Raw genomic sequence first — 17987 nt, 5'->3', positions numbered from 1 at the left:
ACATTTCAAATTGTGGCCATCCCCTGCAGTTTCCTTGCCCATCCTATGCATCCTAAATCTTGCCTAATTGCATCATAGTTGCCTTTCCCCCAGCTATAACTCCTGCCCTGCAATACAATACACAATAGGTGCAGGAGTAGGCCATTCTGCCCTTCTAGCCTGCACCACCATTCATTATGATCATGGCTGATCATCCTCAATCAGTATCCTGTTCTTGCCTTATCTCCGTAACCCTTGATTCCACTATCCTTGAGAGCTCTATCCAACTATTTCTTAAACAAATCCAGAGACTGGGCCTCCACTGCCTTCTGGGGCAGAGCATTCCACCCACCCATCACTCTCTGGGTGCCTATCCCTTTCCATTGCTGAAGTAAATGTAACCGAATTGTAGTCACTATCACCAAAGTGCTCACCTATCTCCAAATCTAACACCTGGCCTGGTTCATTACCCAGTACCAAATCCAGTGTGGCCTCAGCTCTTGTTGGCCTGTCTACACACTGTGTCAGGAAAACCTCCTGCACACGTTGGACAAAAACTGACCCATTTCCAATCAATATTTGGAAAGTTAAAGTCCCTCCATAACAACAACCCTGTTACTTTGGCTCCTATCCAGAATCATCTTTGCTATCCTTTCCTCTATATCTCTGGAACTTTTCAGAGGCCCATAGAAAATACCCAACAGGTTGACCTCTCTTTTCCTGTTTCTAACCTCAGCTCACATTACTTCAGTAGATGAGTCCTCATCAAATGTCCTTTCTGCCACCGTAATACTGTCCTTGACTAACAATGTCACACCTCCCCCTCTTATCATCTTCCCTATTCTTACTGAAACATCTAAACCCCAGAGTCTGTAACAACCATTCCTGAACCTGCTCTATCCATGTCTCTGAAATGGCCATAACATCAAAGTCCCAGGTACCAACCCATGCTGCAAGTTCACCCACCTTATTCCGGATGTTCCTGGCATTGAAGTAGACACACTTCATACTACTTTCCTGCCTGCCGGTACATTCTTGTTACCTTGAAACCTCATTTCTGACTTCACTACTCTCAATATCCTGTACACTGCAGCTACAATTCAGGTTCCCATCCCCCTGTTGAATTAGTTTATATCCTTTTAAAGAGCATTAGAAAATTTCCCTCCCAGGATATTGGTACCCCTCTGGTTCAGGTGTAGACCATCCCATTTGTAGAGGTCCCACCTACCCCAGAATGAGTCCCAATTATCCAGAAATCCAAAACCTTCCCTCCTGCACCATCCCTGCAACCACGTATTCAGCTGCTTTCTCTCCCTATTCCTCACCTTGCTAGCACGTAGCACGGGCAACAAACCAGAGATAACAACTCTGTTTGTTCTAGCTCTAAACTTCCACTCTAGCTCTCTGAACTTCTGCCACCTTCTATCTGTCCCCCTAATTATTGAGTCCCCAGTGACTAATGCTCTGCTCTTCTACCCCCTTCCCTTCTGAGCAACAAGGACAGACTCTGTGCCTGCACTCCATGGCTTATGGTTGATAAGTCTTCCCCTCCAACAGTATCCAAAACGGTATACTTGTTATTGAGGAGAACAGCCACAGGGGATCCCTGCACTGCCTGCCGGTTCCCTTTCCGACTCCTGACTGTAAACCATCTGCCTTTTTCTTGCACCTGAGGTGTGACTACCTCCCTGTAATTCCTCTCAATAACCTCCTCCACCTCCCGAATAATCCAAAGTTCATCCAGCTCCAGCTCCAGTTCCCTAACATGGTTTTTGAGGAGCTGGAGTTGGGTGCACTTCCCGCAGAGGAAGCCAGCAGGGACACTAGTGGTGACCTTCACCTCCCATGTTCTGCAGGAGGAACATTCAACTGCCCTAACCACATTCCCACTGTTCTAAATTGCTAAGGAGACTTTGGATGTAGGTTTGCTCACTGAGCTTGGAGGTTCATTTCCAAACATTTCATTGCGCCATACTAGGTAACATTCCTGAAGAAGGGCTTATGCCCGAAACATCGATTCTCCTGCTCCTTGGATGCTGCCTGACCTGCTGTGCTTTTCCAGCAACACATTTTTAAGCTCTGATCTCCAGCATCTGCAGACCTCACTTTCTCCTAACATCTTAGTGGGCAATGCTGAAAATTCTTGCTTTCTATTTATATGTTTGGGTTTCTTTGGGTTGGTGATGTCATTTCCTGTGGTGAAGTCATTCCCTGCTCCTTTTCTTAGGGGGTGGTAAATGGAGTCTAACTCGATGTGTTTGTTTATCAACAAAACCTACATCCAAAACATCAACCTGAGCTACAAATCTTCTCAAAACTTGCTAAACAGACTATTCGAGAGAAAACAGCCCTCTCGTCCTCTCTCCTGCTGTAAAATGGAGGCTGGGACCTTTTTCACTGGAGTACAGGAGGTTAAGAGGTGATCTTATGCAGGTTTATAAAATTGTGAGGGGTATAGATAGGATTAATGAGAGGTGTCTTTTCCTTAGCATAGGGGATTTCAAGACTGGAGGGCATATTTTTAAGATGAGAGGAAAGAGACTTAAAAAGACACGAGAGGCAAATTTTTACACAGACAGTAGTTTGTGAGTGGAATAAACTTCCTGAGGAAGTTACAATGTTTAAAAGATATTTAGATAAGTACATGAATAAGAAATATTTGGAGGGATAAGGGTGAAGCGCGGGCAGGTGGGAGTAGTTTAGTCTGGGATAATGTTCGGCATGGACTGGTTGGACCGAAGGCTCTGTTTCTGTGCTGTGTGACTCTGAATCTCTGGATCACATTTTAATTTGTGTGACCTTGCTGTGTGCAAATTGACTGTTGTGTTTCTTAAAATCTGACAGTTGCAGCTTTTTAGAAGTTTCTCAATTAATTGCAACAATGCAATTTATGCTTGTATTCTGTTGGATGCAATCACGGGTGAATGCAAGCTCAAATGATTTCCCAACAGTTTAGTAGCTTAGATGAGTCATGGTGTGTATTGTACCCAGATTACAACAACTCCCCAAGACTTCTTCAATAGCGCGTTCCAAATCCGCAACATCCACTATATAGAAGAACAAGGGCAGCAAGGGTTTGAGGTCTCCATCAATTTGAAGCCCCCCTTCAAATCATATCAACATTCCCAGTTTAACACTGGGTGAAAATACTGCAATATTAGGAATGGGAGGAGACCATTCTGCCGATTAAGCCCGCTCCACCATTTATTACAATCATGGCTGATTGAACATTCCAATGTGTTTTACCTAAACTCCACCCCCCCCCCCCACCACCACCACCCCCATAACACTTTATGCCATTGATCATCAGAAATCCATTAACCTCTGCCTCAAACGTGCTTGGCTTCTCCCGCTCTCTGGGGAACAGAATTCCAAAGATTCTGAGTAAAACAATTTCTCCTCAACTCACTGCCTATCAAGTACCTTGTACATTTCAATGAGATCAGCTCTCATTATCCAAAACTTCAGAGAAACTTTGCCCAATTCCTTTTCATTGGTCAGTCCTGACATCCTGGGAACAAATCTAGTGAGTGTTTGTTGCATTTCCTCTCTGACAATAATATCTTTCCTGTGATACGGAGACCAAAACTGCAGAAAGCCCTCCAGGTGTGTTCTAACCAAACTCCTGTGTAATTGGAGCAAGGGTTCACTGCTCCTGTACTCACATTCTTTTACGATAAAGGCTAACATAGTATCACTGCAGTGTGGAAGCAGGCCATTCAGCCCATCAAGTCTGCATTGACCCTCCAAACAGCTTCTCATCCAGATCCACCCCATTCCTATAAGCCTGCATTTCCCATGGTTAATCCACCTAACCTGCACATCTTTGGACTGCGGGAGCAAACCAGAGCAGCCAGAGAAAACCCACACAGACACAGGGAGAACACGCAAGCTCCACTTAAAGAGTTGCCTGAGGATGGAATCAAACCTGGGTCCCTGGCACTGTGAGGCAGAAGTGCTACCCACTGAGCTACTGTGCCACCCAAGCTAACATTCTGCTCAGCTTTCTAATAGCTTGCTACACCTGCATGTTCACCTTCAGCGACCCATCGACAAGGACACCCTTGCAGATCAACATCTCCAACCTCACGCACATAAGGCATACTCTGCAAATCGGTTCTTACTACCAAAGTGGATGATTTTCATTTTTTATGCATTATTTCCAAAACCCGCAGGATCCATTCCTTAATGTCCCAGAGGGCGTACCAACTCCTTGTGGTTCACCATTGCCTTCTTGCAAATAGGAATTGGTAATAAAGCTGGCTTTGCCAAAGACTCTCAAATCCTTTGGGTTTAAGAAAAAATAGCAGACCAGAAAGCTGTCGTATTGATTTATAGTCTATTCTAGAGTAGCTGAGGCCCTGATATCCATAATTGTCTCAGTCTCCATCTTGAATGGTGGAGTCACTTCGGTACAATACTGATTGACATTTGTTGAAAGGACCATGCACAGATTGAGGAACTGAAAGATCATGGTTAATTTTGATACACTCCAACTTTAGGGCTTGCACACTGGCTTACATCGGGAGAGAATCATAAACATCCACAGCACAGAAAAAGAACCTTTGGCCCATCATGTCCGTGCCAGTCAAAAATAACCACCTAATGATTCCAATCCTATTTTCCAGCACTTGGCCAAAAGTCTTGGCATCATAAGTGCACATCTAAATATTTCTTAAATGTACCAAGGGTTTCTGTCTCTACTGTCTTCAAAGGCAGTGAATTCCCGATTCTTACCACCCTCTAGATGAAAAAAATGTTTCCTATAAACCTTCTGCCCTACCTTAAATCTATTTCTGTGGCCACTGAACCCTCCATCAGGGAGAATGTTCCCTTCCTGTCTATCCTATCTGTGCTCAGGATCAGGCTATGTTGTGTATTCATCAGATTGTTGTACATTTTATAAATCTCAGATGACCCTATATAAAGGGGTACCTTTTTTTGCTACAGTTTTGAAATATCCCTGCAATCACTGACTACCTGCACTCTTGCTTTCATTTATTTTGCTCTGAGTCAATGCCCATTCTTCACCAATCAAGCATAGCTCAGGTACCACACTCACCTTAATGAATGTAGGACAATTAAATCAATGAAGACTACAGGCTACCAGGAAGCAGGAAGTCAACAAAAAGGCCTCATGCTATGAAACCAGTGACAGTCAGCACCTACCTGCAGTGGTTCGGTGGGACCATACCATACACGTCAATTCTATTGCAAAGTTCCAGGGCGATGATCATGGTGAACCAGCCAGTACTCAGCCAGGAATTGGAGGCTTTCCTAGAAAAGAAACATCTTGGATGACCACATGTTCCAAAGCAGACAACGGACCGGAAAAAGCTACAACAGAAACCAAAGGAGCCGCTGTACCGAGTCGGGGAATCTGCCAGACTCAGGCTTTGGTCTTGGAAATCAAACAGTGTTAAATATGGTTTAGGGAATAGCACTGCTCCCCTGTACCCTCCCATTCATAAGGTTTTGGGATTAAATCCCATTCCAAAGACTGGAATACTAGTTTCTCCTGACTCTCCTGTACAATACTGAGGGATTACAGCCGTGTCACAAATACTCCCTTTCAGGTGAGACATTAAACCCATGGCTCCATCTGTGCTAGCAGTTGGACACAAAAAACGTGATGATGTTATTCAGACAGGAGCAGGGGGAGTCCTGCCTGCTGCATGTGCTATATTTAAACAGATAGACTTGGGGCACCGTATCTCCAAGAGGGCGGAGTTGTAGTGTGACATGCAGGCTCCTGCTCAGGGCTCGTCTACTCTTACCATTCATCTTTAACTTTTGCTTTTCTCTTCTTTCACCGCTTGTTTTTTCCTTAATTTAATCTACTTAGCTTATGTGAGGCACGGGTTTGTGGCAGCAAGGAGGAGATCGAGGCAGTCGGGGAAGAAAGGGGTCCCTGACATCAACTTGGCAGTCATCCCAACTGGCCATGAGAGTGGGAACAGGAAACCTGGGGTGGCCGGGAGTGAGAGCTGGAGCAGGCAGTGTGACATGGCAATGGCAGTGGCAGCAGGAACAGGCTGCAAGGTGGTGAGAGCAAGCAGCACGGGGTGGTGGCAGGGGCAAGGTCGAGCCTTAAGTGGGGGACGTTGAGCTCTTGTGAGGAATATGAGTCCAGCACGGCCAGGCGATTATGGAATGTGACGTTGAACTGTTAACTGTGTTTCTTCGGTTTTCTACTTTTTTGTAAGAAGCACTGTAATGTTCAACTTTTTAGCTTTGTATTCTTTACTTTGCTGATTCTATACCCAGGTATGTTTGTACCTCAGAAGGCACTGTACGTGGGACTTGTAAAGTTTATACTGTACTCATGTGACAATAAAGTTAATTCAATTCAATATCCAATACGCTGCTGCTTGTGGGACCTTGTGCAAACTGACTGCCACATTTATTGTTGTTGATTTATTGTTGTCACATAGATCGAAGTGCAGTGAAAGGTTTTGTGAGCAGTACAGGCAGATCATAGCATACAAGGACATATAGATCACAGGGTGATTGAGCAGACAGAGACAGAACGATTATAAGAAACGTGAGAATAAGATCTGCTGTAGAGAGCTCGCAAAATGAATCACCCTGTGTTAATGCGATCTTGAATCCACTGTCTAAATTGTAACAGTAACTACATAGGGGACATAACTTTGAATTGACATTGGACAGATGTCAGAGGTAGTTTCTTTACTCAGAGTAGTAGGGGCGTGGAACGCATTGCCTGCAACAGTAGTAGACTCGCCAACTTTAAGGGCATTTAAATGGTCAATGGATAAACATATGGATGTAAAAGGAATAGTGTAGGGTAGATCGGGGGCCGAAGGGCCTGTACTGCACTGTAACGTTTTACATTCTGTGTACATTCCTGGTGCACTTCATCATGTTAAAGTGCATTGGAATGTCTCGAGGTTCTTAACACTTAAATAAATGAAAATCTTATTCATCTTTGTTTAAATACCTCCACAATAACTGTGAACGCAGTTTGAAAGCCCTTGGCTCATGACACACACTGGAACATACTGAGGATGTGATAGACATGACATAAACACAAGATATTTCTTTCTCAATGTCGGTGTGATCAGCTGCTGCTACTTAATGTTATCATCTAAAATCTGTCTACAGCTTTTCAATTAGTCTGCTAAAAGTAAGAGAAAGAAATTTCAAGTAAAATAGCATTCATTCCTCAGACTCTCAAAACGCAACCTCTGAATCACATCAAAGGTTCAAGCCTCTCTCTAAGGACATCACCTCAGAAGCCACTCTGGTGCAGTGCTGATGGAGTGCTACACTGCCAGAGGTGCAGTCATTCAGGGCAAAACCTGGCTCTGTCTACCACTCTCAGGTCAAAGGCGATCCCATAAAATGAGGCAACGACATTCTCCCGATGCCTTAGCCAGTGAAAAAAATGTCCACGGGATGTGAGTGTTACTGGCTAGGTCAATATTTATTGTCCACCCATAATTGTCCCTTTGGAAGGTGGTGGAGAGTGACCCCCTGAACTCCTTTGAGTGCAGGATCACCCACAGTGCTGTTAGGGGAACAATTTCACCAGAAGTTGACCCAGTGACAGTGAAGGAATACCAATACAATTCCAAGTCACAAAAACAGAAATTGCTGGAGAATCTCAGCAGCAGCTATACAGAGAGAAACAGAGTTAATGTTTTGAGTCCTGTATGACTCTTCATCAAGTACTCTATGAAGAGTCACCGGACTCGAAACATTAACGTTGCTTCTCTTCCCACAGATGCTGCCAGACCTGTTGAGATTCTCCAGCAGTTTCTGCTTTTGTTTCACATCTCCAGCATCCGCATTTCTTTATTTTATTTCAGTTCCAAGTCAGGATTGTGTGCGGCTTGGAGGGGAACTTGCAGGAGATGGTCATAAGGGCCTTTCAGCACAGAAATAGACCCTTCGGTCCAACTTGACCATGCCAATCAATTGTCCCAAACTAAACTAATCCCACTTGCCTGTGTTTGACCCATATCCCTCTAAACCTTTCCTCTTCATGTAGCTGTCCAAATATCTTTCACATGTTGCAACTGTACCTGTATCTACCACTTCCTTTGGCAGTTCATTCAACACAAGAGCCACCCTCTGTGTGAAAAGGTTGCCCCTCAGGTCCCTTTTAAATCTTTCTCCTTTCACTTTAGGACAGCTCTGAGCCAGCGTGAGGCGCTGCTGTTGGAGGCGAGGTTGAAAGTGTGCGTATGATGAAGCATGTCATTCAGTGTGGACTCAACATGAAGCAAGCAGAGCTCTCTGAGGAACATTGAATGTCACAGCGATACCTGCGATCCTGGGTGGATTCAAAAACACAAAGGATAAAAGCTGATTTGGAAGCTTTGCTTTTTATGTATTAGGGATTTTCCTTTCTTTGTTTTATATTCCTGAATTGAATTCCTTCATGCTGCCAGCCACTAGCATACAGATTACCTTTAGTCTTTGCACATCGGGCAAGTCAGTACACTTTGGGTAGATTTTCTGGTCTTGAAGGTGATTACAAGATTTTAAATGGCCAGTAGAGAGACAGTATTTTCTCTGATGTGGCTTAGGATGGAGGGGGAGTCCAGAAGAAGTGTAGCCTTAAACTTTGACCACTCAGGGATGATATGAGGAGGCATTTCTTCACACAGAGTGTGCTGTAAGTTTCAAATATTCTCCCCAAAACACTGCTGAGGTTGCGGGTAAATTAAAATCTCCCAGCCGAGGTGAGTACTTTTTTGTTAGTAGGATCAATGAGGAACATAACATGGAACATTACAGCGCAGAACAGGCCCTTCAGCCCTTGATGTTGTGCTGACTGTTCCATTATCATTCATTTGTTTATCCAATGACCATTGAAATGCCCTTAAAGTTGACAAGTCTACTACTGTTGCAGACAGGCCGTTGCATGCCCTTATTACTTTGAGTAAAGAACCTACCTCTGCCATCTGTCCTATAACTATCAACCCTCAATTTAAAGTTATGTCCCCTTGTGCTAGCCATCACCATCCGAGAAAAAAGGCTCTCACCATCCACCCTATCTAACTCTCTATTCGTCTTGTATGTCTCCATTGAGTCACCTCTTAACCTTTTCCTCTCCAATGAAAACAGCCTCAAGTCCTTCAGCCTTTCCTCATAGGACCTTCTCTCCATACCAGGCAACATCCTGGTAAAACTCAGGTTGGACGGAGCTGCAGTACAGAAGAAGGGCTTATGCCCGAAACGTCGATTCTCCTGTTCCCTGGATGCTGCCTGACCTGCTTCGCTTTTCCTGCAACACATTTTCAGCTGCAGTACAGATCAGTCAGGAACTAACTGATGTTGAGATTAAGCTCAAGGGGGTTGATTAGATGAGACTCGTTCTATTGCTAAAACCCCCCTCGTTTACTTGCCTATGTACAAGCACATGAGCTTACAAATCAGGAGCAAGAGTAGGTCATTCACCATTCAATAACTGTAATGTCAATTCCATATCCCACCTGCCCCTGATAACCTTTCACCCTTTTGCTTAACAGAAATCTATCCACCTCTGGCTCCCAAATATTCAAGCAACACAGTGTGCAATTCTGGTCTCTCTACTATAGGAAGAATGTTGTGAAACTTGAAAGCACTCAGCAAAGATTTACAAGGATGTTGCCAGGGTTGGAGGATTTGAGCTATAGGGAGAGGCTGAACAGGCTGGGGCTGTTTTCCCTGGAATGTTGGAGGCTGAGGGGTGACCTTATAGAGGTTTATAAAATCATGAGGGGCATGGATAGATTAAATAGACAAGGTCTTTTCCCTGGGGTGGGGAGTCCAGAACAAGAGGGTGTAGTTTTAGGGTGAGAGGGAAAAGATATAAAAAAGAGACCTACGGGGCAACCTTTTCACAGTGAGGGTGGTACGTGTATGCCAGAGAAAGTGGTGAAGGCTGGTACAATTACAACATTTAAAAGACATCCGGATGGTTATATGAATAGGAAGGGTTTGGAGGGATATGGGTCAGGTGCTGGCAAATAGGACTAGATCAATTTAGGATATCTGGTTGGCATGGATTGGTTGGACTGAAGGGTCTATTTCCGTGCTGTATGACTCTATGACTCTGTTTCCACTTTTACAGAATGCAGTTCCAAAGGCTTATGGTCATTGAACAGGGAAGAAAAAAAATCACCTTATCTCTGTCTTAAATGGGAAACCCCCGCTTTTTAAACATTGTTCTCCAGTTCTAGATTCTTCCGTAGGAGGAAACGCTCTCTCCGCATTTCTCCAGCCAAGAACCTCTCAGACTTGCATGTTTCAATTTGCTTTTATTCTCCCAAACGCCTTTGCATAAAGGCCTAGTCTGTCCACACTCACCTTACAAGATAACCCACCCATTCCAGATATTAGCACGAAGACTTCTGATTCCTGCCAGGGATATAATTTCATCTTTGAGGAGAAAGTGAGGTCTGCAGATGCTGGGGACCAGAGCTGAAAATGTGTTGCTGGAAAAGCGCAGCAGGTCAGGCAGCATCCAGGGAACAGGAGAATCGACTTTTCGGGCATAAGCCTGAAGAAGGGCTTATGCCCGAAAAGTCAATTCTACTGTTCCCTGGATATTGCCTGACCTGCTGCGCTTTTCCAGCAACACATTTTCAGCTATAATTTCATCTTGACTTCCCATTGTAGAGGGATCCTTATTGAAGTGGCCTCTATAGTCAGACAAAGACCTTGATAACAAGAGTCAATTTATGGGGAGGATGAAGAGGACATCTTGGATGAGACCAATCATCTCCTTGTCCAGTCTCCACGCACACTCAACATTCAGGAATGCTTGGAACATTCTCCCCTTTCCTGAAACCAATCCTTACATTTCTTTAAAAACAGGTGCCTGACAAGGAAGCCAAATCATCATTCCAACATGCTGTGCGAATTTCTGAACTAATAAGATTGACTGGTTGGCATTATTCCTGCATTTCAGAACATTCCTTGATGTAAACGTTGGCACGCATCATCACTTCCAACATAAGACAATCTTCTTGAAGTAAAGATTTCTTGGTTGTCATGGGAACTTGGCAACTGGGCCAATATACTGCAACAAAACAAGGAATGAGGGCAATGTTGCTTCCACGATTGTTTCATGACCTGTTTGCCCTTGGAAACTGACCTCTGACTCATAACTTGTTCCCTGGTTATTTCCATGCCCTGTTTATTATTCTTATCACCATTTTGTCCCCGAGACGAGGTTTGTGAGCCAGTTGTGGCTCAGTTAGTAACACTTCTGTCTCAAGGCTTGAGAACAAGATTCACGTTGAGGTTCCAGTGGAATTTTCATATCATAGAATCCCTACAGTGTGGAAACAGGCCCTTCGGCCCAACAAGTCCACACTGACCCTCAGAAGTAACCCTCCCAGACCCATTCCCCTACCCTATTACTCTGCATTTCCCCCTGACTAATGCACCTAGCCTACACATCCCCTGGACACTATGGGTAATTTAGCATGGCCAATCCACCTAACCTGTAGGTTTTTGAATTGTGGGAGGAAACCACAGAGACACAGGGAGAATGTGCAAACTCCACACAGACAGTCACCCGAGGCTGGAATTGAACCTGGGACCCTGACGCTGAGAGACAGCAATGCTAACCACTGAGCCACTGTGCTGCCCAGTTTTGCACTGTTGGAAGTAACATGTTTTGGATGAGATTCTAAAGTGAGGCCCACGCAGTTGGAAAGAAAGATCCCATGGCATTATTTGGAAGAAGAGCAGAGAGATGATCTCGTAACAGATTACCCCACTATCACTGCATTGCCACCAAAGCAAAATACTGCAGATGCATAAAATTTGAAACTGAAACAGAGAATTCTGGAGAAACTCAGCAGGTCTAGCAGCAGGAGAAAGAAACAAAGTTAACATTTCAGGTCAATTTCCTTTCATCAAATGGCTGAGAATGATCCGTTGAATATGGAGGCAGCTGGGTTACTTTTATTTATTCATTCCTGGGATGTGGGTGTCACTGGCATTTATCACCCATCCCTAATTGCCCTTGAGAAGGTGGGGGTGAGCTGCCTTCTTGAACCGCTGCAGTCCACATGATGTTGGATGTCCCACAATGTCCTGAGGGAGTGAATTCCAGGATTTTGACCCATCCATAGTAAAGGAATGGCGATATATTTCCAAGTCAGAACAGAGAGTGGCTTGGGGGGACTGGTGTTCCCCTGTATCTGCTACCCTTGCCCTTCTTGATGGAAGTGGTCATGGGTTTTGGTAGCTGCTGTCCAAAGGTCTTTGGTGAAATTTCTGCAGTGCATCTTGTAGATAATACACAGTGCTGTTCTCTCACCCTCCCTTTAAGGCACTCCCTCAAACTCATTTCTTTGGTCAGACCTTTGGTCAATTATGCCCGAAATCTCCTTATTTGGGTCAGTAACAAAATGTGTCTAATTAGCCCCAGCTTCATGAGCAGCATTTTAAGATTTAAAGGCACCATACAAATGCAGGTTGTTGGTGTCCTTGTTTCAAGGAAAGATGGTCAATAGCAGGTGTGTGTTCCACTTGGTGCAGCCAGTCAAAAACCAGATATCGAATTAACCCAGTGTCTGTAATGGCCGCAGGGAGTTTTATTTCCTGTTTAATTGTCTCACCAATCAATTCCTTGGAAAAAGCTGATTCAATCAACATGAAAAAAAAGAGTAAAGATCCATTCAGTTTGTCCTCTGCCGTTGTTGTGTGTGTATGATACAGGAAAACCCAGGAACAGGAGGAGACAGCTCTGTAAGTCTGTTTTACCTAACACTGAGATCTTGGTTGAACTACAACCTAATTCCTTTGCCCCAGATTTTTTAATATCTTTGCAAGGCCATCCCCTGTCAATGTAAAATTTATAATTAGCAATCGATTCAGCATTAATTACCATTTGCTGAAGACAGTCTCAAATGTCTACCGCACTGTGTAAAAAAAGTTTCCTAATTTCACTTTCGCAACATCTGCCACTAAAATTTACATTGTATCCCGGGGCCCAAGACTACCCATCCAGCAGAAATAATTACTCCCAGTTTGCCCTATGTATCTTCCTTCTCATCTTGTAACATTGCTCAAAGTATTCCTCTCAATTCCAGCAATATAAAACTGGATTTGTTTAATTTCTCCCTGTAAGTTAACCCTTGGAGTCTGAGACTTTTAGATATAGGAGCAGAATTAGGCATTTAGTCCATCGAGTCTGCTCTGCCATTCAATCAGGATTGATATGTTTCTTAATCCCATTCTCCTCCCTTCTCCTGGTATCCCTTTATCCCCACACCAATTGAGAACCTATCTATCTCTGTATTAAATACACTCAATGACAGCCTTCTCCAGCAATTTGTTCCACAGATTCACCAGCCTCTCGCTGAAGACATTTCTCCTCATCTCAGTTCGAAAGGGCTATACCTACACTCTAAGGCTGTGCCCTTGGGTCCTAGTCTCTCCTACTAGTGGAAACATCTTCCCCACATCCACTCTATCCAGGCCTCTCAGTGTTCTGTGAGTTTCAATCAGATCCACCTCCTCAACTTTCTAAACTCCATTGATTACAGACCCAGGGTCCTCAACCGCTCCTCATGTGATAAGCTCTCATCCCTGGAATCATTCTTGTAAACCTCCTCTCGATCCTCTCCTCTCTTCGATATGTGGCCCAAAACCGCTTACAATATTCCAACTGCGATCTGACTAGAGCCTTACGCAGCCTCAGCAATACATCTCTGCTCTTGTATTCTAGTCATAGAGATGTACAGCATGGAATCAGACCCCTCAGTCCAATTCATCCATGCCGACCAGATACCCCAACCCAATCTAGTCCCACCTGCCAGCACCGGCCCATATCCCCCCAAACCCTTCCTATTCATATACCTAACCAAATGCCTCTTGAATGTTACAATTGTACCAGCCTCCACCACATCCTCTGGCAGCTCATTCCATACACGTACCACTCTCTGTGTGAAAAGGTTGCCCCTTAGGTCTCTTTTATATCTTTCCCCTCTCACCCTAAACCTATGCCCTCTACTTCTGGACTTCCCCACCCCAGGGAAAAGACTTTGCCTTTTATCCTATCCATGCCCCTCATAATTTTGTAAACCTCTATAAGGTCACCTCTCAACCTCCGACGTTCCAGGGAAAACAGCCCTAGCCTGTTCAGCCTCTCCCTATAGCTCAAATCCTACAACCCTGACAACATCCTTGTAAATCTTTTCTGAACCCTTTCAAGTTTCTCAACATCCATCCGATAGGAAGGAGACCAGAACTGCACGCAATATTCCAACAGTGACCTAACAATGTCCTGTACAGCCACAACATGACCTCCCAACTCTGACCAATAAAGGCAAGCATACCAAACGCCTTCTTCACTATCCTATCTACCTGCAACTTTACTTTCAAGGAGCTATGAACCTGCATTCCAAGGTCTCTTTGTTCAGCAACAATCCCTAGGACCTCACCATTAAGTGTATAAGTCCTGCTAAGATTTCCTCTTGATATGAATATGAATGATGCAGATGCCTTCTTAACTGCCATCTGAACCTACATGTTAACTTTCAGTGAATCCTGAACTAAAATTCCTAAGTCCCCTTGTGCTTCAAATTTCTGAAGCCTTTTCCTGTTTAGAAAATAGTCTACATCTCTATTCTTCCCGTCAATATGCATAACCTCACACTTTCCCACATTATATTTCATCTGCCCCTTATTTGCCCACTCTCCTACCCTGTCCAAGTCCTCCTGCAGCCTCCCTGTTTCCTTAACACTACCCTGTCCCTCCACCTAGCTTTGTGTCATCTGCAAACTTGGCAACAATGCCCTCAGTCCCTTCATCCAGATATAACGTGGTCCCAACACTGACCCCAACGGAACTCTACCAGTCATTGCTGCTGTCCTGAAAAAGACCCCTTTATCCCCACTCTGCTTTGTACCAGTCAGCCAATTCTCTATCTATGCCAATACATTGCCCCTGCTACCATGGGCTCTGATCTTATTTAGCAGCCTCCTGGGCAGCGCTTTATCAAAGGCCTTCTGGAAATCCAAGTAGATCACATCCACTGGCTCTCTATTGTCAAATCTGATCATTACCTCCTCCTAGAATTGTAACAAATCTGTCAGGCATGATCTCCCCGTGACAAAGGTGTGCTAACTCAGCACTATTTTACTATGCACTTCCAAGTACTTTGCAAACTCATCTTTCATAATGGACTCGAAGATCTTACCAATGACTGAGGTCAGGCTAACTGGCCTATAATTTCCTCTCTTCTGCCTCCCTCTCATCTTAAACAGGATGTTACATTAGTCATTTTCCAGTCCTCTGGGACCCTCGCTGTTTCCAGTGATTGCTGAAAGATCACCACCAATTCCTCTACAATCTCTTCAAACAACTCCTTTAGAACAGTGTCATCATTCTGGTCTGGGTGATTCATCCACTTCAGACCTTTCAGCTTCCCCAGCACTTTCTCCTGAGAGGTAGCCACTGCAGCCACCCTGACTCTCTTCAAGTTCTGGTATATTACTGGTGTCTTCCATCGTGATAAGCCCAGGTATTGTAATGGTGAATCTATACTGCATTACCTCCAAAGTCAATATATCCCTCCAATGCCTGGATGTCGCAGCTAAGGTGCAGACATAGTGTTTTGGATCTGCAATTACATGTTGTTTGGCTGGGGCTAAGTGCCTGAGAACAGAGTTGGAAATATGACCATTGTCAGCACAGTGGGAGGCCATTCAGCCCAACATCCCTATTCCATTAAGTTGAAGGTAATTATTCAACCATCCCCCTCAATATTACATGATTGAAAAAGAGTTGTACAGTGTCTTCAACATAATGAAACATTCCAATGTGGTTCACATGACAGCTATTCAGCAAATATTTGACACAGAATAACATCACATAAGGGCGGCATGGTGGCTCAGTGGTTAGCACTGCTGCCTCACAGCACCAAGGTCCCAGGTTCGATTCCAGCCTCATGTGACTGTCTGTGTGGAGTTTGCACATTCTCCCCGTGTCTGCTTGGTTTCCTCTGGGTGCTCCAGTTTCCTCCCATAGTCACAAAGATGTGCGGATCAGGTGGATTGGCCATGCTAAATTGCCCATAGTGTTTGGTGTATTAGTTGGAGGGAAATGGATCTGGGTGGGTTACTCTTCAGAGAGTCGGTGTGGACTGGTTGGGCTGAAGGGCCTGTTTCCACATTGTAGGGAATCTAATTTAATCAGAGTTCTTTGCAATAGACACCAGAATGTTGGATAAGTGTAGGGTTGGTCAACAGATAAAGGTACAAGTGCCAACGTTGCAGAGATGAGAATGGGGAACATGAGAGAAGTCAGTTTCAGAGGAGTGCCGAGACCTTGGAGTTTTGAGAGGCTAAAGGAGGTCATCGTGACAGGAGAGACAACACTATGGAGAGAGCTGATGACCAGGGTGTGAATTTTTTTTTAAATTTTGGACCTCACTAGACTGGGAGCCATCATAGTTTCAATGAGCACAGCTGGTAATGTGAGTGCAGGATAATTTATTTCAGTAAGGGACTGGGGCACGGCCTTCAAATCAGGCCTGAGCAGACTCGCCAGGTCGAAAGGCCTAATTCTGCTCCTTTATGGGCAGCACAGGGGCTCAATGGTTAGCAGTGCTGCCTCACAGTGCTAGGGACCCAGGATTGATTCCAGCCCCGGGTGACAGTATGAAGTTTGCACATCCTCCCCATGTTTGCATGGGTTTCCTCCTGGTGCTCCAGTTTGCTCCCAAGATGGGCAGGTTAGTTGATTTGGCCGTGCTAAACTGCCCCATACTATCCAGGGATGTGCAGGTTAGAGGTGGGTTATAGAATGATAGAATCCCTACAGTGTGGAAACAGGCCATTCGGCCCTACAAGTCCATACCAACCCTCTGAAGAGTAATCTACCCAGACCCATTCCCCTATTATTCTCCATTTATCCCTAACTAACACACCTAACCTGCACATTCCTGAACACTATGGGAAATTTAGCATGGCCAATCCACCTAAATTGCACATCCTTGGACTGTAGGAGGAAACCCACACAGACACAGGGAGAATGTGCAAACTCCACACAGGCAGTTGCCCAAGGCTGGAATCGAACCCAGGTCCCTGGTGCAGTGAGGCAGCAGTGCTAACCACTGAGCCACTGTGCCGCCCGTTAAACCATGGTGAATGTGGGAATACGGGTATAAGTTGGGATGCTCTTCGAAGGGTCAGTGCAGACTCAATGGGCCGAATGGCCTCTGTGCACTGCAGGGATACTGTATGGGACAGTCCTTGTACCTGTCTTTCCCGGTCTCCCTCTTGAAGAGTTCGTCGAAGTGCACCATCTTCTGCCGTGTGATGGTGTGCAGTTTGAGGCGGGGCCGAAGACGGTGCAGGAGCTGCAGGTGGTTATAGAGCCGACCCTTGCCGTCTCTCCTCATGCAGCTGCTGGGTCCCCAGAAGATGAAGATCGGGTCGCGGCTGGCGTTGAGGAGCTCGCTCCCTTTCTGCAGCAGCCGCTGGATGCTGGAGTGCGCGACCACCCGCAGGCTGGTCCTGCGGCCCACATCCTCCTGGTAACCCCGTGTCGGGGCGTCGTTCATCCTGATGACGCACTCGGCGCGGTCGATCTCTGCTCCCCGCCCGCTCCCGATGAGTTGCCCAGAGCTGGTGACCAGAGCGCAGTCCTTACAGTGGACCTGCAGAGCCTGAAACAACAACAGCAACAAAACCAGGCCTCAGTCAATCCTTTGCTGAAACAATGAAGGCAGGAGAGCGCCCAAAATACTCCACATGACACTCCCTACTCAGGGGTCACCTGGGAAGGAGATGTGGACAGTTAGCCTCACAACATTGGACAGGCCAGAGTACACAAGGGGCTAAGAATAGTAGTTTCATGGTAACATCACTGGGCTAGTAATGTAGAGAGGCGGAGGTGGGTACTGCAGATGCTGGAGATCAGAGTCAAGATTAGAGTGGTGATGGAAAAGCACAACAGGTCAGGCAGTATCCGAGGAGCAGGAAAATTGACATTTCGGGCTAAAGCCCTTCATCAGGAATGAGGCTGGGAG

At 45.3% G+C, this 17987-nt stretch overlaps 1 protein-coding gene across 2 annotated transcripts in view; it reads right to left on the bottom strand.

Moving 5' to 3' along the window:
• The window catches only part of st6galnac5a (ST6 (alpha-N-acetyl-neuraminyl-2,3-beta-galactosyl-1,3)-N-acetylgalactosaminide alpha-2,6-sialyltransferase 5a), a 71729-nt gene that overhangs the window by 9706 nt on the left and 44036 nt on the right, over window positions 1–17987 (bottom strand). For both annotated transcript variants that reach the window (XM_043698683.1, XM_043698682.1), the window contains 2 exons: window positions 17215–17624; window positions 5149–5256 (listed from right to left, as the gene is read on the bottom strand). In XM_043698683.1, the coding sequence (XP_043554618.1) occupies window positions 5149–5256; window positions 17215–17624 (518 nt within the window). The remainder of the gene's footprint in view (window positions 1–5148; window positions 5257–17214; window positions 17625–17987) is intronic.

Source organism: Chiloscyllium plagiosum, chromosome 11 (assembly GCF_004010195.1).
Source record: "Chiloscyllium plagiosum isolate BGI_BamShark_2017 chromosome 11, ASM401019v2, whole genome shotgun sequence".
In the NCBI taxonomy this organism is placed as follows: domain Eukaryota; kingdom Metazoa; phylum Chordata; class Chondrichthyes; order Orectolobiformes; family Hemiscylliidae; genus Chiloscyllium; species Chiloscyllium plagiosum.
The sequence above is the reverse complement of the archived record's forward strand: the minus strand, read 5'-3'. Positions and strand labels throughout refer to the sequence as shown.